The following is a 22714-nucleotide window of genomic DNA, read 5'->3' as shown; positions in this document are numbered from 1 at the left end:
TTTTTGAAGCAGGGTCTCCTTCTAGCCCCAGCTGTCCTGGAACTCACTATGTAGAACAGGCTGGCCTTGAACTCACAGAGATCCTCCTGACTCTGCCTCCCAAGTGCTGGGACTACAGGTGTGTGCCACCATGCCTGGCTCGAAATGCACTTAAAAAAAAAAAAAAACTAGAGATAATAGGAATGATATTAACTTTAATATACTGAAACCTTTTGTGTTCTTAATGGAGAACAAATGATATTCCAGGGGTGGAATGAGAGCAGAGTTTGGCAAGGATGTTGTATAATAATTAAAAATCAAGTAATTTTGGCAGATATCATATGAAAGTCCTGTTCAGACCAAATTCCCATGGATCTGTGATATGGAATAGCTCAAACATTTGGCTAACTAGCAGCAGAGCCAGAGCAAGAGCAATAACTCAGTACTCCTGGGAGAGTTTGGTATCACTGAACCGCAATATTCAGGAAAATGATCGAGTTTGTTAAAATGTGATAAGAGATAGACTCAAAACCAACAGAACATGTGCCAGGATGGTGACTAATTAATGTTTTGGGAGATTAAAGCTTTAGCTTTTTCATATTTAAAATTAAATTTAAATTTGTTACCAAATTCAAAAAGATGTGAGCAAAGCTATTATCAAATCAATACCCAAAGATGAAAAATAATTCAGCCTTTCCTAAGAAAAATATGTTGGCATTATTTATATTATGACCATAAATGTGGAAGGAAAATCTAAAGAGGATATTGATAATTTCCAGCACCAGTTCTTGTTTTGTGAATATGGAAAAATAGACACATTTTGATATACTAAAATAAATTGCTGGACAGTGTTTGAGAATTCTAGGGAAACTGCCAATCAGGTAATCCTGAGCAAAGAGAGATTGCCCAGCTGAGCCTGATCCACTCACACAGCCCTTTAAAGCAGAGCTTTCTCTATTCATTAGGCAGGGTGGAAAAAAAGGTATGTCAGAGACTCAGAAGTCCAGAAACCCTTTCTGGGTGTGAAGCTGGCCTTGGTAGCAGCCATCAGGACCACAGTAGTGTTGATCTTGAAACAGCAAGAACCTGGAAATTCAGACTTAGAATAAGGGGGCTGGACAGGTGGCTCAGCAGTTAAGAGCAGTGGCTGCTCTTGCACAGGACCCAGATTCATTTCCCAGCAGGAACATGGTGGCTAGCAACCATACTTAACTCCAGTGCCTGGGGACCTGACACCCTCTTCTGACCTCCAGGGGCATTACATGACACTGGTACGCTTATATGCAGACAATACTCTCATACATATAAAATAAAAATTATAAAGAAAATATCATTTAAAAAAGAAAAGAAAGTTAAATCTAGATCTATAGTCCTTTTAGTATGTAGAATATACAATAACGAATGCATCTGTTTTAATGCTACTAACTTTGAGGTGATGTCTTATGAAATGATAGAATATCAATGCAACATACTCAGGTCGTGACTATAATTGAATACAAGGAAAAGTATAAAGATTCTACGAGTTGTGTCTGTTTTCATTATCTCCCAAATGAGAATAAAAATCATAAAATATGTACTTATTACATAACAAAGAGATTATAGTTCAACATTTATAAATGTAATATTTTTATAATGTGAGAATTTAGAGGACTTCTGAAAGGGAATTTAAGTGTTTTGATATTTCTCTATGCCTATCTGAAAATCACTTTAATAATATTGTGCTAAGGTATATTGTTGAGTGAGTTTCTTTTAATATTTCAGAAACTATTATTTATATTTTCCCAATGGAGATATTTCTACCCTTCAAATTCATGTAATGGTCTATCTAGTATAATCCTGACATGTCCAATCACAAATAAAACAGCAACCATAACATCCCAGACTATGCTTTTAGAATATTATTTTAATATAGAAATGTCCAGTAGTCTTGAAATCATGCTTAGTATTCAGACAGTGTCAGAATTAATTTTTGCATATTGTGGAAAAAATTGTTGAGTCTTAAACAATTGTCTCAGTGTTTGCTTTCACTTGTCATTATGACACCAGGAGAGGTATCTGGTTGAGTAGTTGGTATTCAAATTTGTTTATAAATACACTACTTAGTGAGTTCAGCTAAATTTGTTTGCTTTGCATGTAAATAAGAATGCTGCCTTCCATATTAGTGCAATTTGGAAAATAGATGCTACTGGAAATGGTTTATATGTTCTGAAGTTTCCCATGTCTTGTTCAATAAATCATCCTGTCAGCTCCAACTCTGTGATTGATTAAAAAGAAGAATGCATCGAAATGATTCACTGAGGAGAGATTTGAATCTGACTATTTCACCAGAGTTATATATGATTCTGTTTATCATTTTCTCTTTGCCATCACAGAGGGACTAAAGAGTTTTTTTTCTTTCTTCTTTTTATTTGTTACCTTAAATAATTCCCCTCATTGGCATTATTGTGGCACAAGTCCTATGCTGATGAGGTGCCCATTCTAATCCTAAAATAGAAACTATTTAGTGAAAGATATCTTAATTTAATTGAATGCATGGATACAGTAGATGCACATTTTTTTTCACTTGGATTAGTTTTCTTCTTAAAAGATTTCATTTATTTTTAATTATGCGTCTCTCTGTGTATATGTGCACATGAGTTCAGGTGCTTTCAGGGACAGAAAAAGCAGTCTGATCCTCTGGACCTGGAGTTATAGGTGGTGTGAGTCGTTGGATCTGAGTGTTGAGAACTGAACTCAAGTCCTTTGCAAGGGCAGTAAGTGCTCTTAACTGCTGAGTTATTTCTCATGCCCTTGGATGCATTTTGTAAGAAAAAGATATTTCCACAAAATGTTGAGCAGACTACACTTGAGTTATAATAGTTAAAAATTTTAAAAGCTCACTGAATTAAAAAGACACAGGTATTATTTCAGTCATTATGAATTTTTTTCTTTCTCTTCATACATAAAAAAATAATTAAGTATATTCTCAGAAATATACACAAAGGAACAAGCAGTCATGGTTTGGTTTTGACCAATATTTATGGGAGTCTGTTGGCCATCCAAGTTCTTAAAGAAATCTTAGAAACAGCAGGGAGAGCAGTTAGATGACAGACATCAACAGCTACTGAGGAAAAGCCAGATGACTTTCTCTGGATGGATTTAGCAATTATAGGGATGTGGATCCAGTGAAGCAAATGCCATACTCCTATGTTTTATTCTCTTTGGAATACAAAAATAGTTAAAAAGAATCCTAAGTGTTTTGCAATTGTTCATGCAAAACCTAGTGAGAGTAGTTCTTCACTTCCTCTGTGAACAGAGCTCCGTGCATAGAGAATGCCTCTGAGAAATGCAAGGGTCCTTAGATTGTAGATTTTACCTATCACTCTCCATCACAGACATGCTCAAATCTTAGAGAAATGTAGAAACACCCCAGACATGTCAAATGGCAAAGCTTGGACCAAATATGCAAACTGATTTTCTAACCATAGCAGTACCTAAATATATATATAAACAGACCATTTTTAAAGAGTTTTAAAGCAGCCATTTATTTCAAAGGGACACAATTATGATCTATGAATTTGTTATGTCTTAGTGTATTTCCTAGTTAGTTTGGGAAAATGGAAGTGGTTTGCTTTATATTGTGTGTTTGATTTCTTATTTTGTCAAAGTCTATCTTCTTTAAGATAACTTTATTAAATATGTCAGTGAACATTTTCTCTAAACTTCTATAAGCTGGGACAACATGTCAATGAGGATAATGAAGAGGTGGGTGTCATGTAGATCTGAGTATAAAACCAATGCGATGCTAAAAGGCCCGTGTCACATTGAAAACGTGACTTGATTTTTCTAAGCCTCAGGTTTCTTTAACAATTAGAGTACTAATCTATTATTGCTTAGGGAACTGGATTAAGTATTAATGTAGGGTCAATATTTTAAGCACACTGTACAAACTCCCTTCTCATAATAAGTTACTCTTCCAATCTGTGTTTCTACCTGAAGAGTAAGAAACTGGAAATGTGGTCAGATGCTTCAAGTCACTGAAATATTTGGGCCTAAAAAATAGAAGACCAACTTGCTTTCTTTTTTGAATTAGTCAGTTATTTTAACTCGATAATTTTCTTTCTGTGATTCCATAGTATTTTTTATAACTCTGTACAATTACTGAGATGAAAGCTTATTTTTGTGTTGGTAAGTTTGTATATTTTCTATTGAATTTGCGTATTCTTTAGAAGACTGATAAAATATGCTAGATACATCCCACAGTGTTTTATAATGCAAGTATATATTTCATTTTTTGTGCATTTGACAATTTTGCTTACAATAAGCAGGTTTTAGTTTAACTTTTATAGAACTTTCATATTGTTGAATTTTAGTCAGAAAAGGGCAAAGCAATATGATGAATATACTCTAAATACTAGAGTTGAAAATTCTTATTTAAAGCACACACATTGATTTTGCTATTTTCCTTAAGCAAGTTAGGTTTAATTCCTCATTCGAGCTTTGTAATGAAAATCACTTGAAACATTTTTCTTTATAAAAATAATGCACTTGAATATTTGTAAACAGCATACTGTGCTTGAGAAAACTTGGAAGATTGAACATTTTACAGGTTTATCCTTTCTTTTTAAATTTTTATCTATTCTTTGAAAGTTTCATGCATTTATATAATGTATCTTGATCACATTCATTCCTCAATCTAACCCTCAACTACCCCCCACCAGAATCTCTCCATATCTCCTTCCCAATTTCTTATTAACTTTTATATTTCTTTACTTATTTCACCCACTAAGGACAGGTAGTCCTGCCCATATGCACAGTGATGTTAAGACATTCACAGAGGCTTGAAGAACCTATAAGTGGCTACATTCTAAAGCAAAATTGTTCTCTTCTCTCTCTCTCTCTCTCTCTCTCTCTCTCTCTCTCTCTCTCTTCCTGTTCATCTGTTGTCAATATCTGCTTAGCTGGGGGTGGGTCTTGGGAGCCCCTCTCCAATCAGCTTCATCTTGAGTGGATTTTGTGTAGGGAACAACAGCTGTTGTGAATTCATGTATGCAACAACCATGTCATGTCCAAAGATCAGCATTTCCCAAAACTCCTCCCCAACCCCCAGCACGTCCATTCTTCTGTAATGTTCCCTGAGCCTGGGGCAGAGAAGGGTTAATACAAATGCCCCAGGTATGGACAAGCACTCACAGTCACTTATTCTCAGCACTTTAAACAGTAACACTTCACTGCATTTTCTACTACTCAGTGCAATAAGTTCTCTGACCAAGGTTGAGAACAGGACAAATTATGAATATAAATATGAATATTTAGAAGGCAGCTTGACATGACCATCTAGTAAAACAATGCAAATACTTTTAAAAAATATTTTATTTATTATTTTATGTGTATGAATGTATTGCCTGCATGTAGGTAAGTGTGCCCGTGTCATGCAATGCCTGCGGAGGACAGAACAAGCTGTTGGATCCCCTGGAACTAGACTTATGGACAATTGTTAGCTACCATGTGGGTGCTGGGAATTGAACTCGGGTCCTCTGCAAGAACAGCTAGTGTTCTTAAGCACTAAACCAGCTCTCCAGCCTGCAAATACTTTCTTAATGTGGACAATTATGGTATACTGTGGATACTTTTAGGCATATTGTCTAATCTTTAGAATAATAAATTCCAAATGAATGATGGGAGTAATGATGGCCTATTGATGGACTCATATAAGCAATAGCCTGGACTTGGGGAACTGTGGAGACATCCCTGGACTGCATGATTTATAAGGTGATAAATAGATAACAAAGATCCACATCAGAATAGTTGGAAATGTTAAGAAAAATGTTAGGATAACTTCTGATTGAAATGTTGCAGAAAACCTACATATGAAAACTTTCTTGCATGAAAATCAGAGGGCTATTCCAGCTCTCTGCTTCCTTCAATCCCATTCATTTCCACATATTTTTCTGTTTTTGTTCTTCCTTCTCAAGGTTAATTCAGGATGTCCTTGCATGGGCTACCAGTTTATTTACAGTTTCCCAAGAAGCTACAAGCTATTGTCTTATAGTTTTATATAGTTTAGATCTATGTCATGCTATGTTTTGAGAAATAAATCTTACTATAAACAATAAAACGACTGCACAATTATCATTATTTATAACACTTAAAAATGTCTGATGAACTTGTCTAATAAATATTTGATGAATGCTAAACAAATGAAGCCATTAAAGAAAACAGAACTTCAAGTTAGCTTTTCACAGTTACATAGATTGTTATGGAGTGTTTGAAATGGGTAAAATATGTCTTAGCAGTTAGAATATGAAAATATTGCCCTCTAACTGACCTCTTCTGGAGCACTTGATTTAGTTATGTTCAAAATCCTAATTTACCATAAAGGCATAAAAAGATAGATGTTCTGCTAGATCTAGGGAGTGGGTCAAGTCAGAAGGTCTTTCCTGGTTATATAGAACTTGAACTAGACCTTGATACATCAGGAAGTATTTGCTATATAACATAGAGACAAGCTTCTTCAAGTAGAAGCCATGCCTTGAGCATAAATCTTAGGGTTTATAGAATAAATGAATAGTGCTGGGAGATAAAAGGAAAGAACTGTGTCAGATCATAGCTTTTCAATATTTTTGTTATGTGTCATTTGGAATTTTGGTTATGATTATTTATTTTGTGCTTGAAAATATTGCTTTGGCTGGGTTGGACCTTATAAAACCTTGCAGAGACTGAACTTGGCAAATACCCAAGCTGGTTAGGAGACTGTGAAAATACTTTGCTTCAGGGGCAGAGAAAACAATGAATTTGTGGGTGAAAATAATAGGGACTAGTGTCTAGTTTGTTAACATGGAGGGAAAAGGATACATTTATATTTACTGAAATAGTGAAATTTTGAGTAGATAGGGCCAAGTATGGAGAAAAGCTGTCTTATGAACTGCCTAATTTTTGACAGTAGAAAAAGAATATAGAAGGATGAAACTGATGATTTATAATTAAATGTATACCTTTAGTGTGCAGTCATGCTGGATAAAATAAATTTAATGGAAGTAGCCTATAGATATGAAAGCTTAGAAATAGAATGTAGGCAAGCACTTATTTGATATGTGTGCAAAGGAGTCAGTTATAGTTCAGATATCCCTTTTGTACCACCTACGCTTTTGCTTGCTTTTTCTGTATGTATTCCTATAATTTTGGAATCTACATTGGTGGCATGATTTCATCCACACAAGTTTTCAATGCTTCATTCTGTTGCTCACCATTATTTCCACGATGTTTTGAATAATCTGTGACCAACTAAGACTCCAGGCTGTGAATTTTGCTGCATGGCTTGGTGAATAGACAAACAACTTCTCTGTATCTGATTTCTGTTGGAGTCAGTCACTTGTGATTCTGAATACACACTGGAACATAGTCAAATGATGTCTCTGGATCAAGAACCAGTGTATTAGAAGCAGTGTGTCCTTGAGGAAAGACTGTGGACTAGGGAGTCAGAGACTTCAATCTTAATTGCAGTTTATACTATGTGAGCCTGAGTTGTCATAGCTGGTATGGTAACATGTGAGTCACCTAAAGAATTGCTTGGAATATTTAAAGTGACATATGAAGTGGATTGCACAATACATCATGCTCGTTAAATGCTAATTTAGTCTTTATTTATGAAGATTTAGCTAAATGACTTGATTTTTATTATGATGAGAATATCCATAGTCTAGCTTGGCCTTAAAATTTTTTAAATGCTGTACCACAAAATGAGACATTGTATTTGTTAAAAAATCTAAACAAACTGAAATCAGAAGTATCTTTTAATATCATTTTTTCTTTTCATTCAATACTATAAATTATTTCTTTATATACATTTTTATGTGTACGTTTGCATGTATGCAAGTGCACCCCTGGAGTTACAAAGTGTTGTTAATCACCATGTGTGTGCTGGGATTGGAACCCAGTTCTTCTGCAAGAACAGCCAGTGCTCTTAGCTGCTGAGCCATCTCTCCAGTCCTCTCTGTTTATATATTATTTGAAGATCAAGGCAGACCCTGCACTTAACAAGAATGTACTATAGACTTTCTTAATCAAAATAAAACATAATTCTGAAAACTAATAAATGAATTCAGATAAATTATAAGATGACATCAGGATCATTTGGGCAAAAATATTCAGCTAAAGGAAATGCTACATTTCAGTGAAAAAAAGCATAATAACATTTGACAAAAATATTAAACATAATTTGTTTCTCACTTGTACATCTTCCTGCTATTCACACGGGGGAAATAATGGGGCTGATTGCAATCAAGACTGTCTTGTGAGACTGAAAAAGAGAAGCAAGTTCTGGAACTTTCTGCTTCACATTTTTTGAAGTGAAGATTTTTTTTTTTTTTTTTGGTCTTTGTTTTATAGATTTACTTACGATTCTTGGACTACGAGATGCAGAATTCAAACGAATGCAAAAGGAACTTCGTGGCTGTGTATGATGGAAGCAGCTCGGTGGAGGACTTGAAGGCCAAGTTCTGCAGCACGGTGGCCAATGATGTGATGCTACGCACAGGCCTCGGGGTGATCCGTATGTGGGCAGATGAGGGCAGTCGTAACAGCAGGTTTCAGATGCTCTTCACATCCTTTCAAGAACGTAAGATTCCCTCACTTGACTGTCCTTCGGAAGCATCCTAGGATACAGGTCTCAATAGCTGTTAATGGGGTTTTCTTCTTGCAGCCTGGGCACAGCAGGGTGTTCCATAATAAGTTAACACTTCTGAGATGCCTTTTCCTTCAGTTTGATCCACTGAGAAGTTCTAGCGATATAGTACATTTGGAGGACTTACTTCAATGTATGCATCGTTGCTTTGCTTAAGCAAGGGCACTCTCTTTTGCTGGAGATTTTGGTTTAGCTCTTATAAAACAAAAAGTGGCACAGCAGCTTCTGAAGCGGTTTGAGCTTAAATAGTAAAAGAATGAACAAAGAAATATTTTGTAGTTTAACTCCTGCAAGCTTGCTTGCCGTCCCCCTTAATTTGAATTCATCAGTGACCGTAGTGCCACCAGTAATCTAAGGTAAGAGAGAATTGCTTGGGAAGACAGAACAGAAGAAAATTCAGAAAATAGTAATATGATGATGGATAAAGTTACTGCAAAATACAACAGTTTTAGAAAATCATACTTCAACAAATAATGAGATGTATAGGGGATGTATTGGGATATTCATAAAGAACTTTATTTCGTATTTCAAATATGTATTCAAATGAAAAAAGAATCCCAAGAAATTCAGCTTTAAAAAATAAGACCCTTGTATTTTGAAATTGTATTTTTGTTTAAATGGAAATGATAAAAAAAGTTTTGCTGTTTCAAGGACATCTCAGTGTCAGTAACACAGTGGTCAATATTCCTTTAATTGGCAATTCCTAATTATTTATACAACTCTTATATAACAAATACATAACTTTGGCTTTAAACTACTCAATTGGGGAATTCCAGGACACCAGGATCCTTGAATGTCATTTCATCTTTCTAAATAGTAACATGGTCTACAAGTGAGTTAGCTTTTTTGCCAAGATTTGAGTCAAATTTAAACGTGTTGAAATCCTTGTCTTCATTTCAGTGGTTGATTTAAATGTTGGAGGTCTTGGTTCTTTATTTCATTAAGGTATTTGAAAATATTCTCACCATTTTTTCTTGATTAGAATATGAAGACATTCTTAGTGAAGGATAACATTTTTGATATTTCTTTACCAATTGCTCAGCTACATTCAGTGTAATATGATTAAGGTGAGAGGTGTCAAGAAACTGCATTTTAAAAGTATTAGTTACTATTTGAATTCATTGCAAAATACAGTTGACATTAACTCTGTGATCTTAATCAATTTGACCTGAATACTTTCTTTTTTGTCTTTTTGAGACAGTGTCTCTCTGTAGCCCCAGCTGTCCTGGATTCACCAATGAGACCAGGCTGGCCTCGAACTCACAGAGATCTGCCTGCCTCTGCCTCCTGAGTGCTGGGATTAAAGGCATACGCCACCATGCCCAGCCTGAATACTTTCTATTATTATTTTGATTGACATAAAAAGTTATATATTTATCACGTATGACATGCTATTCTAGAGTATATATCCAATATAGAATGGTTAACACTACCTGACCATGATATATTTTGTTCTTGAGAACACTGAAAATGAATATTAAGTATTTTTACTGCAAAAGGAAAAACTCAGGTAATATGCATGTTGATGAGCTAATATTTTATGTTATTGTATGACAGTTGTTTAAATCCTATCATTAATTTTTTGTGTGTGTGTCTGTGTGCATGATCTGTGCATGTGAACATGCATGTCACAGCATACTTGAAGAAGTCATGAGGACAACGTTGTGGAATCAGTTCTTTCCTTCCAGGGATCAAACTCAAGTCACAAGGTTGTGTGGTAGTGGCAAGACCCTCTTTAAATGCTGAGCCATCTCACTAACCCCCCAGTGTGATGATTTTTTTCAGTGTTTTTTTAAGTTTTGGATAATAACTTACTCAGATTTCCTACCTAATTTAAATTGCAAAATTATGGAATCATAAGCTATTTTATTTTTAAATTATATGAAAATCTGCAATTTTATCTACTTCAGTATAAAATTTAACAAGGATAAAAAATATATTGCTACATTTAAATCACCAAATAAATGATAAACTTCAAGATTTCATTTTATTCAAATGTAATATGAACCTGTACTTTCATTATATGTGAAAATGTATTGAACTGCATAACTAAGAAATGGGCAATAATTGTACAAAGATGACATCAAGCTCATGGAATGACCCAGTGATCAAAATAAAAATCACATAGTTCACTCTTTGGAATTTCCAAATAGAAACTAATCAGCTGGAAATGCTTGAAAAGATTCAGGGCCTTCCTAAGTTATGATAAGTGCCAAAGAAAAGAAAAGCTGTCTTAAAGGTTTCCTGTTGTTATTGTTCTTGTTCAAAATTTGATAACTACTTAGGATATCTGGTGTGGTACGAGTTAATGCCTTCAAGGTAAGATCATTATTTGAAAACTATCAGAATACTTCTGAGTACAATTTAGGAGAACATGAAGGATGAGTTAGAATAAGTGAACAAATACTGTTAGAGGATATGATTGTTCAACAAACAAGGTTGGTCTTGGAGACATGTATGTGGGAAAAGAGGCAAAAGCAGCTGGCATCTCAGATCCCTTTTAACTCTAAAATGGATATTAAATTCTAGAAGTCTCTATAAACTTACATTAATTTTAAGAATGGTGCATTATATCATACTATGCACCTATCACACAAGTCTAGTTAAAAGAAAATGTAGCATTTCACTTTCCATGACTACGAACTACTGGAATCATTCAGTGAACAATCCATAGGATACAGGATGCTCTGTCAGCATAGGAATAAAGGCCACCAAGCCCATTATGTTTCTGCATTATATGATGGCTACTCTACTATGATGATGAATGATCAGTCTCTGATTCAAATGTTCAGTAGACTCTCACTAAATATTTGGTGTATGTTCTGAGTTATGTTTGCTACTATGCTGAATATACTTCATTGTTGCTCAAAGTGTGGTCACTTTGTCAAGCAAAGTTGGGTGATTTCAATAAATCCTTTGAAATGTTTAGTTGAAAATTAAATAACCACTGTTATTCAATTAGGAGGCAGGGTCTTTCTGAAATGATTAGATTACGAAGGCAGAATCTTCATGAATGGACTTCGGTCCTAAGGACAGTGTGCTGAGAGAATGACTCTACCCCTATCCATCCAGGGAAAATATAGTGGGATGGTTCCATCTATGAACAGGATTGTAACCTGACACAGAATCTGTTGATACCTCAATCTTGAACATCCTAAATTCTAGAATTGTGCAAAACCAAACACCTCTTGCTTGTAAACTATCAAGAAGATGGTATTTTGCTTTAGCATCCTAAGTAGATTAACTCATTTCTGAAGATTTTTCTCATGGTGTTTTGCTTTCCTTCATGGATTAATATTGTTCAGAATCCTATCGTGTTCTACTAGTGTGAGAAGTCGTCGGGCAGTGAGACGTCTTGAGAGGCTGCTTTGTTCATTAGAACCATGGCATACCAGATAAGATATGGTGGCATTTTAAGAAATCACGGAGGGGAATTCAATTTTAGAAAAGGACAGTTTAAAAACATCTTACAGTTCCTATGTAGGAAACAAAATAACTTTATTGATAAAACTTCAGTTTCCTCACCTGGCATTGCTTTATCACCATAGTCTCCAGAGAAAATTTGGAATTGCATTGTTAATATTAATGGTGACCTGGTTGTTATTCATAGTGTATTATTCTGTTATTTTGCTTCTAGTAACACAGTATATATAAACTGTATATATTATATAGAAAAAATGCAAATTTGGGTTTAAGACTATTGAGGTATAGAGTCTAGGGCTACTATGGTGATGGTTGAATTGCTGATAGAACGCCCAAATTTGCACATAGCATCATATGGCAATGGATTGCTCTGTGTGTGTGTGTGTGTGTGTGTGTGTGTGTGTGTGTGTATGTGCCTGAATATGTGTGGGGATATGTGTGTACATGTAAGTACATGGCTGCTGTCTCTTGTCTTTCATATGGAGCCACCCCTAGATTAAAAGATGTAGCTCCTTCCTGATGATGACTCTTTAACCATTAAACAACTCTCAAATACTCCTCTCCTAAAAAACAGCCAAAGAAATCTCCATCCTCCAAATACCTCACCATACAAAATAAACCCCAGCATGTGTGGGCAAAAAGTATTCAAATGATAGCTATAAATATATAAAATGTTTATATCACACAGTATATGAATGTAATTGTATGCCTAAACAGATGTATGCCTAATAATACACATACTTACATGTATAATACCCAATATATGTTTTATCTGCTAATAGTCTTAATATTGAGACTTTCATCCCCAACTTAATAGAATAAAGAGAAAGGACCTCTTGAGGTAGGACCTGTTGGGGTACAGTCCTCAGAGCTGACAGCAGTCTCTTTATAAAAGAACCTTCTGTAGGGCCCCTTACTCTCTCCCATATGGGGTGGAATGGGAAGTCAGCTATGACTAAGCAAGTGGGTTATCTTCAGACACTGACTGTTGGTGGCTTGATGTTTGACTTTTCAGCCTCCACAACTGTGGGAAATATATTTTTGTTGATCATAGACCACCCAGATAATGATATTTTTTAGGGGTCCCAAGTGGATTAAAGGAGTGAAAAGAAGTTTTAGAAATTATCTTTCCCAAATCTTCACATTTTGTAAGTCTAAGAAAAACCAGAAAATGTCTAGAAAAGATAATCTCCGCCCTTATACATAATTAATTATGAGTAGAACTGAAGCAAGAATTGAATGTCTGGAGCTAGGCATGGTGGTGTACACCTTTAGTCCCATCACTTAGGTAGGTAGAGGAAAGTGGATCTCTGTGAGACCCAGGCCAGCCTGGTCCATAGTGAGTTCCAGTCCAGCTGTGGCTACTGAGAAACTTTATCTAAAAATAACAAAAACAAAACCCCAAACAAATAAAGGACAATAAAGAATTGAATGTCTGAGTCTTAATTGAACTAGACTGCCTATGAGGTGCTCTGAACTAGGCTTCCCATTTTTTAAAGACAACAACGACAACAACAAAAATAGGTGACCACAAGCCTCCAGGGTCAATGCTGGTCACTGTGGCATTCTACCTACTTTCCAAACAGAAGATTGTTTCTTTTGCCCTATCATACACATCATCTGGTTTCATAGTATAAGCATGTTAAAATCATAGTTTGCCACTGTCACATGACTATTAGAGAAAAATAAAATGAGCAGATTTTAAAGGACACCAGTAGAGGCATTAATTTGTATGCATTTTCTAATTAATAGACTTTTCTTTTTTGAATTTTATTTATTATTTTTATTTTTGTGTGTTTGAGTGTATTGCTTTCATATGTGTAATTACATCCATGTCATGCAATGCCCATGGAGGTCAGAAGAGAGCATCACATCTCCCTGGGATTGGAGTTACAGACAGTTGTTAAGCACCACATAGGCACCATTTTATTTTTGTCTAATAGTCATGTGACAGTGGCAAACTGTACGATTTTAACATGTGTACATACTGTGAAGCCAGACATTGTGCATGATGGGGCAAAAGAAGCAACCTTCTGTTTGGAAAGTACATAGAAGGCGGTTGACCTTGGAGGCTTGTGGTTGCCTATTTTTGACATTGTCATCTCATTTTGGCATTCCATTGCTCGGAATCAAACCTGGCTTCTCTGCAGAGGATGTTTAGCTTGCACACAAACATTAGAAACATGCTATGTAGTCTGTCTTACACGACCATATCTGCCACAAGAAATATTCTTATACTAGTTAGGAGGAGATCGTGTATCAATAAAATGCAAAAGGATTTGCCTACAACTAAGGCTGAGAAGTCAGTCTATGTTTGTCCCAGTAAGTAGAAAGAACACTATAGTTAGACTCTGGGCTGACTCTTTAACTTGGCTGTTCTCAGTCTCACCAGAGATATTGCCAGTGTATGCAGCTGTTTGTGACAGCTTCCTTCAGAAGACCCACATTCTGACCTAATCCTATATAGTGCTCTTACAATCCAGAGACTTGATAGTAAGGAAAAATCAGTGCTGTCACATAAAAGACACTCTCGCCTATCTAGGGTTATAACTTACTCTTTAATATTCTTAGAGGCACACTTCTCTTGTATTTCTCAACAAATTTAACACACTCTTCAGAGATCTCAATATATGATTTCTTCAAATAAAGGAAGTGGATTATATTTTCTATGAACCTCACTTATCTGATAACTAAATGCATCCCAAAGTCAGTAGTAAAATATTTAGGTTACTAGTAAAAAAGTTTTAAGGCTTAAAAAGTATAGAAGAACAGGCGTGGTGGCACATGTCTTTAATCCCAGCACTTGGGAGACAGAGGCAGGTGGATCTCTATGAGTTCAAGGCCAGCCTGGTCTACATAGCGAATTCCAGGTCAGCTGGGGCTACAGATGAGACCCTGTCTCAAAAAAAAAGATCAAAAATTGTAGAAGAGAATATAGCTCTGGGTGCTTCTTAATTTGAATTATTGAAGGTTCACTCTGCTTTATCTTATTGACTCAATTCAGGGTGGCTTTAATAATACAGCTTAATATATTTTAATTGATTACCATAGTCACTGACCTTATCCTGAAGAATCACATGATTGTGTTCAGTATAATTTTAACCTTTAGTATATTTATTCCTAACCAATTATGATAAAACTGCTTACTTAAGATTAACTCTGTGTTCCATATTGGAAAACTGGAGACTCTCACCTGTTCAAACTGAGTCACCTGCTACCTTTGCTGAGCCACTCTTCCTCCGGGTTTCAAACACAACTCTTATTTGTGATAGTGCATCCCATCAGCAGCAGTAGTTTTTCTTCTGAAGAGTTTCTTAGTGTTCTTCCATTCTAATGCACAAATTTTGCACAATGAATTGTCAGTACTTGATTAATAAGTAGGACATTTATGTTGCTAATGGATCAGCAAGTAAAAGATATTTTTTTAAAAAACTGATCACTTTTAGGTCATATGAAAATTCTTTACAATAATTTGCTAAAATGAGACAGTACATGTAGCTTGATATCAGTTTATAGTACTATCAAGTTTAAGTGATAGATGTTTAACGATAAAAATTATGCATTTTCATGTTAAGAAGAATTGATGTCATATATTTTGAGGTGAAAGAAAGGCTCTTTTACTATGTGTGCTGGATAGATTTAGTTGTGAGCTTGACACATTTTGGAGTGGCCTGTGGTCATGTCTGTGAGGTATTTTCTTGATTGTTTAGTGATAAAGGCCTGTTTAGCCCACTGTGGGTGGTGCCACCCTGGTCAGGTTGTCCTGTATTGTGTCAGAAAGCAGGCTGAACATTGGCCAGAAGAGTAAGCCAGTAAACAGTTATCTTCCATGGTCTGTGCTCCAGGTTCCTGCCCTGACTTCCTGCCTTGGCTTCCCTTGATAATGGACTGTGCTTGTAAGCCAAATAAACCATTTTCTCCCCAAGTTGGCTTTGGTCAGTGTTTTAATCACAGCAATTGAAAGCAAACTAAGATGTTATGGAAACATCCTGTTATACTCCCAATAGAGCAGTATCTAAAAATAACTTCCACTGTCATTGGATGATAAACTTATTCTATGGAAAAAAATTCCCTGATGGTGTAGGATCCTTGATCAATTGGTCAGGAGATGATTAAAAAGGAAGACCATTTTAGTACACCTGGCCAAACCAGGTTGCTCTTTAGACTAGTGAGACATGGTTAGGTTTACAGTTTGCCCTAGGAGAAGAGCAAATAGCCACGGGGGACCTTGCTGACTGCTAATATATCCCTGGTTACCAACAAGCCAGGAAATGAGGACCTCAGTCATACAATTCCAAGGAACTGAATCCTCTCATAATCTAAAAACCTAGGAAGATAATGTTTGACACAAGGTTGAAGACCACAGCTACGGCTGACACCTCTGTTGCTCCTCAGGTAGGGGTCCTAACCTACAGAAATCATGTGAAAATAAATAGATGGTGATTTAAGATTCTGGCAGTTGGTTACCCAGAAATGGAGAATTGCTACATAGAAAGCATGCATTTGACTCTACTAGAACCAACACAGTGCAGTGATGGTTTGAGAGCAGGCAGTGATCACAGGGTGGAAGAATTTTGAGGATCATTGGAAGAAAAGGTCTGAATTGCCTTGGACAGACAGTGAAATGTGAACATGGAAAGCTTCCTGTGAAGGCATAGTAGAGCTTGGAGGAAAGAGATTCTTGTTTGGTAATAACAGCAATCACAGTAAAATGCTATATAAGGCATACAGAGTTCATGACACAGAATGCAGTGAAGTGAGTTAATGAAGTTAAGTGTGGAGATGAAACTGTATTTCTTTAAGCTGATTCTAAAATCATGAGGTGGGTTGCAAATCAAGGAGAGCAGTTCAACAGAAAACATTAAGACAGGATAGTTTTGCAATCCCAGCCTCTTCAGGTAGTGAAGCTGTTAAAAGTCAGAAATGCTGGCTGAATATGTTAAAGAGAGAAAAAGCTGAAGTGGTACCTGGACAAGCTTGTCTAACCATCAGAAACATCAGAGGAAAATGGATTTAGTAACAAGAAGGTCCACTTCACAGGTGAAAGCTCTACCTCCTTGTGGGCCACATGAAACACTAGCCCTCAGACAGCTCAGTAGGAGCTAAAAGAAAGACTATCTCAAAATGATTTTCCATGTGGTCTCAGTTTAATGGAGCAAAACTCAGTGGTTTTCAGGCAAGGACAGCAGATTCTTGAGACAAAGATTAGCGCAAATACTCTTCATTTGAAATGAAAAGGGACAAAAAAGGAATCTCAAAATTCTAATGGAGTTCAGCAATAAACTGACACTAGTCGCTTTTAAATATAATTACCCTTCATGAGAAAAATAAATGACAGAGAACAGAAGGAAGATCTATAGAGTATTATTCCTAAACATTGAGATACAATGAAGATAACCAGTGTTTTCCCTCACAGATACAACTACTATTTACTCTGTATTCCTTCTTTTATGAATCATAATCCTCAGTCTGTCCTGCCACTGTGTTGGGAGTTTAGGGGCAGAGTGCATGCGTCTTTAGTTTCATGACCCCATACCAAGAGAAGACCTGGACACCAGCGATGGTCTTTAGAGTCCTCAAGGATCACATACAAGAGCCACATCTGCACCATATTTAGATGATTTAAGGGATGAGATTTTGGATTTGAGCTGAATGACTTAGATGAAAGTTTAGACTGAGTCAAGGTGTCCCAGAGTGAGACTCCTGGGAAGTGGATGCATTCTGCCTCCATGTGTGAGGTGAAGCATGAACAGTGATGGATTTGGCCAGACTTTTGTTGTGAATACGATACTTCTTTCTTCAGCTCAAACCTCTATGAAGCCCTTTTCTGGAGTACAGAAAGACTGTGGAAAGTGATGGGGTACCCCTCCACAACTATGTCACATCTCATGGGGAAAAAATCAGTTGACTTCAAGTTGATCAAAAACAAAACGTTCCAGGTGTGTCTGGCTGAATCTTAATTTGCCATTTAATGGAAATTCTGAAAGTCATGAGTGAAAGAGGTCAGAGGGATTATACATCATGGAAGCCATTCTCATTTATTACCATTATTACTGGTAATAAAGAGAAACTGCTGCATAATACAGAAGTCCATGTGGCAGGGGGTTGCCAGTGGTCACAGAACTGAGAATGCTCTCCAGTTATCAGGAAACAGGAAATAAAGCAGGAACATCAGTCTTACAGCCCTCAGAGAGCAAAGTTCTTCCTGCAACTCAGATGCAACTTGGATGTGACTTCAAACCAAGCTTACTTCTCACTTGAACTTTCTAAGGCTCTAAGGAGAGAATCTTCTTGTGTCCTACCTAGTTCTTCTGTCATGAAGGTGCAAAATGCTAAATGTGAGTTATGATAACATGATGAGAAAATCTGTGGAAATATGTCACTCAGTATTAGAAAGCTAATATGTGTTCCTCTCACTAATGGAGAATTTTATAACAATCTAAATGTAAATTTTAACATAATTCTTAAAGCAATTAATATTTTACTATGTGTTTATATATTAATATTTATAACTTAGTAGTTGGAGAAATATGACAAGATATGCTGTAAGTATATGGAAATAAATGTTTTTACTGTGATATCAATTTTTGCTTAAAAGTAGAATAGCCACTATTCTTAGCTGAATCCAAATATCAGTAACTTTTTAGAGTGATATTTTTCTTCTTCCATTATTTTCTTTGTTTCTTCAGTAAACAAGTAAGGCTCAAGGAGCTGAAACACATTGCTGAATATGTTAAGTACCGTGCCACCCAGGTCACTCATATCCAATGCAAGTGTTACTCACTCTGGACAATGTTAATTTATACCTTCTCTTTATCCCACAACTGCCTGACTCTTCCTCATCTTCTTTAGAAAATTACCCACTGAAAATTTGTATTCTATGGAGTTGAAGTTTAGTCTCCTGTACTTTTATCTCCCTCATTTGTCTTTATTAGTTGGGTGTCTGCCCATCTACCAGTGATGCACTGTGAGTTCAGAGCTCACTTTTATCATCTAACCCAGACTGAAACACACAGAGCCTTTCATATGCCACTTGTTTAAAAAGAGCACATTCTTGTCCTGTTTAATGTAAATTTGTTATTTTATAATAAGTAAGTTAAACAACTGTATCATCTTAATAACCTAAAGAAAAAACACAGTTCATAATTTAAATGTTATTGTGCAAGTACTCCATACTCTGTAACATTCCCATACTAGAGGCCAAATAACTAGAATCACCTACTTGAGCTTATCTTTCCAACTACTTTAGCTCTGTTAGTTATAGAAAATTCAATGAACACAGTTACAATCTTTAAGTTTAAAGAATCACTGAAAGAGAGTAAAAGAAAACATAAATTTTCTCAATATTTCAACATGATAATATTTGTTTAACAATAAGATTTTTCTCTAGAAAGATGATTTCAAACACAAGTTTGGGGTGTTTATTGAGACACAAAGGCACTGTGTTTATTCTGTTTCACAATTGCACTTATGCAATACAGCAAGGAATCAGTTTTGACATAGTCTAAAGTGTAAACTTATGTTTGATGAGGTAGACGTCAATATCTCAGCATTAAAAGTTGCTGTGCTTTAAATATATTGAGAAACGTTTTACTAATGTAGGAAATATTTACTTATGCATGTCCTGCTGTAGCATAAATACCAGATGGTACAGATAAATATCAACAGTACATAAAATATGCTGAGAAAATTGCTGAATATATGCCATATTCTGGCAAATTTTTCTTAAGTAGAAATAAAACACAGTATGGATGATAAAAATATCACATATTCAAATATATAATATTTTAATATTTGTATTGTTATAAAAACATTGTTAGAATAACAATGGGAAACACTATCAAGTGAACAGCTGGCAAGTTAATTATTTTTATACTGTAAGGAATGGGAATTCTGTGATGCAGTAGAAAAAAGAACTATTAGAAAATAAAGAAAATAAGAGTTAATCATAAAGCAGAATAAATGACCTGTTGCAAAAGAAATAAGACTACACATAATAGTACACAGAGGACTATGTATTTTAAAAAGCCTCAGCTGGCCTGGAACTCTTATGAAAATTGGACTATCCTCACACTCACAGAGATCTGCCCTCCTCTGTCTACAGAGAGCTGGGATTTAGGATATGCACTACCACATATGGCCAGATTTGGAAATTCTTGGTGAAATAGTTAAATGGTTCTCGGATAAACGTCTACTCTTTATTAACATAGCATAATAAATTAATAGAATTATGAAAGCATATTAATATAAAATAATTGACACAATGCATGTGCTTTACAAATATATGGCAGATAAATATTTAACAGAGACTCTATTGTGCATCTAATACACATATGTAGATGATAATACAATTAAGTTTATACTAGTTATTTTAGGTTATTATTTTTTGCCCTTTCTACAGTGAATTCATATGCTTTTAGTAAATAATTAAAAGTTAGAAAAAACTCTTTGAAGTGCTCTATTACATCCAAGTAAATAAGATTATCTATACTGTATTCTTTAGTGAAATAATTAATATTCACTTACAATAACAGAAAACTGATCAATATAGTTATAACTATACCAACAATTAAAAATAACTCATTGCTGCCTAATGTCTGTTCTTAAAAAAGATGTATCACTATGAATTACTAGGAAGGTCTTAAATGCATAAATACATAGTTTAATAAAAAAATACATTAGATTTAAAGTCTGTTCCTTTTGTTTTTGTATGAAAATGATTACCTTAATTTAAATAAAATTGAATTATATGTTTATTCATTGAATAGTTTTAGGACATGTTGTAGAATTTTCTTTGCATATTTTAGAGTAATGTAGACTTTATTAAAGTGTGGGTCTGAAGAGAGTCTGCAAATGGGACTCCTGTAGACCATACACAGAAAACTCATGTTATGCATTTACCATATGGAGACAGAAGATTATCAGGTTCAATTGTCAGCTTTTGAAGGTGTTCAATCAATCACAAGTGTGAAGCAATGTGGTCTGTTAAGGCTTTGCTCTAATCTTTATTTATTGAAGGCTCTTTTCAGGGAACTTGGAATGTTCAACCGTGAAGCCAAATACTGTACCTTTATAGGAACAACATGTCTAAACTAACCAGTGGTTGCAGTCATGTATAAATCAGTCACAAAATAAACCCTGGACCAAATGTGCTCAGCCTAATAATAACCAAAGTGAGGAGCAATCCAACATCCTCCTTATTATAATCACGATGTCTAATTGCATGCAATGAATAAATCAGCAGCAGCTGAGTCAAGGCAGACATAATGATGACATTAAAATGTACAGTAATTTTTTTGGGGTGAGGACTGGATTAGGTACATCATGATGTGGTTCATACCATATTAGAGGAAAGAAACCTTATCTCATGGCATATAATTTTGATATGAAGATATGTTTTTATTTCTTTACTATTATCTTTTAGAACAGTGGGATTTTGCAATTTTAGTGCAAGGTTAGAGAGGAATCCAATCATTGTGTCTGAGATTAAATTGAAGTTTGCAAACAAAATTTATTATAGTATAAAAAGAGATTAAGAAATATCTTTCTTTGATAATGCTGGATTTTTGAAATGTCACTTAGATATAGCGGAACAGAGAGTTTGGATAACATTGATTTTCAAAACAAAATGCAAAGATGATCAAGGACATGAAGGAAGGATGTAAAAATCTATTTCTGGAGTCAGTTTGGTCATCATTTTTTCAGGAAAATGTTATTTATTCTAATTGCAAAGTCAAAGGACCATTTTCAGTTTACAATATGGTAGCAGAAAAGCTTTCCATTTGTTTTGGGGAAAACATTTGTTTATGTGTTTTTTATTTTAAATTTTTGCATATATGTAGGTGTCTGAATGAGAATCTGCACATGTGTGTCTAAGACTGTGCATGCCTGTGTGAAATGGAGGCCAGAAGAGGGCCTTTGAGTGAGAATGATAGGCATATACAGGATACTGTGCTTGCTGCATGGGTGCTAGATTTCAATCCCCAGTTCTCATGACTGTTCAGTAAGTGATCTTGATTGCAGGGTCATATCTCCAGCTCCATGTTTTATAGTTTTTACCACTCCTGTTCTGTAATTACAATGCCACCACTAAAAAGTGGCAGCAGCAAGCTATAAATTTTTAATCCTTTTTTGTTTAATGCCTAAAAATACATATTTTGTTAATAATATAACTGATGTTTTTGATGTTCTGGTATCAGCCCCATCAATGTTATTGAGAAAAGGGCAAAATTCATTAGAAACTGAAGACATTTTCATTATTCAGTGAGACGATCACACCTTCAATTCACTGTGCTGCTCGGTGGGATTTGAATAGTCTGTGGTCTGCCAATATGTATTTAGGAATCAACTAGAAAAATAGTACCTGTTGGTTTTGGGGTAAGAGTGCTGTTTATGAAAACAAAAGGACCTCTCTTCAAGTCCCTAGCACTCATGTAGAAAAGCCAGGCATGACTGTGTATACCTGTAACCCCAGCAATGGGGGAGTTGGGGAAAAAAGTTGCTCTTAGGAACTGATTGATCAGACAGTATAGATAAAATGCTGAGCTTCAGGTGCATAATGAGACCCTGTATCAAACAATAAGCTTGAGAGAACTAGAGGAAGTCACCCACCATCCTCCTCTGGACTCTCTATCTGCACAAGCAGGAGCG

The 22714-nt window shown here is 35.4% G+C and overlaps 1 protein-coding gene across 3 annotated transcripts in view; it reads left to right on the top strand.

Moving 5' to 3' along the window:
• Neto1 (neuropilin and tolloid like 1) overlaps window positions 1–22714 on the top strand; it is a 153809-nt gene that overhangs the window by 84170 nt on the left and 46925 nt on the right. For all 3 annotated transcript variants that reach the window (XM_008850660.2, XM_008850659.2, XM_008850658.1), the window contains exon 7: window positions 8347–8575. In XM_008850660.2, the coding sequence (XP_008848882.1) occupies window positions 8347–8575 (229 nt within the window). The remainder of the gene's footprint in view (window positions 1–8346; window positions 8576–22714) is intronic.

This window comes from Nannospalax galili, unplaced genomic scaffold (genome assembly GCF_000622305.1).
Source record: "Nannospalax galili isolate Female #2095 unplaced genomic scaffold, S.galili_v1.0 scaffold243, whole genome shotgun sequence".
Classification (NCBI taxonomy): domain Eukaryota; kingdom Metazoa; phylum Chordata; class Mammalia; order Rodentia; family Spalacidae; genus Nannospalax; species Nannospalax galili.
Note: the sequence above shows the minus strand (reverse complement) of the source record. Positions and strands in the feature narration are given on the sequence as shown.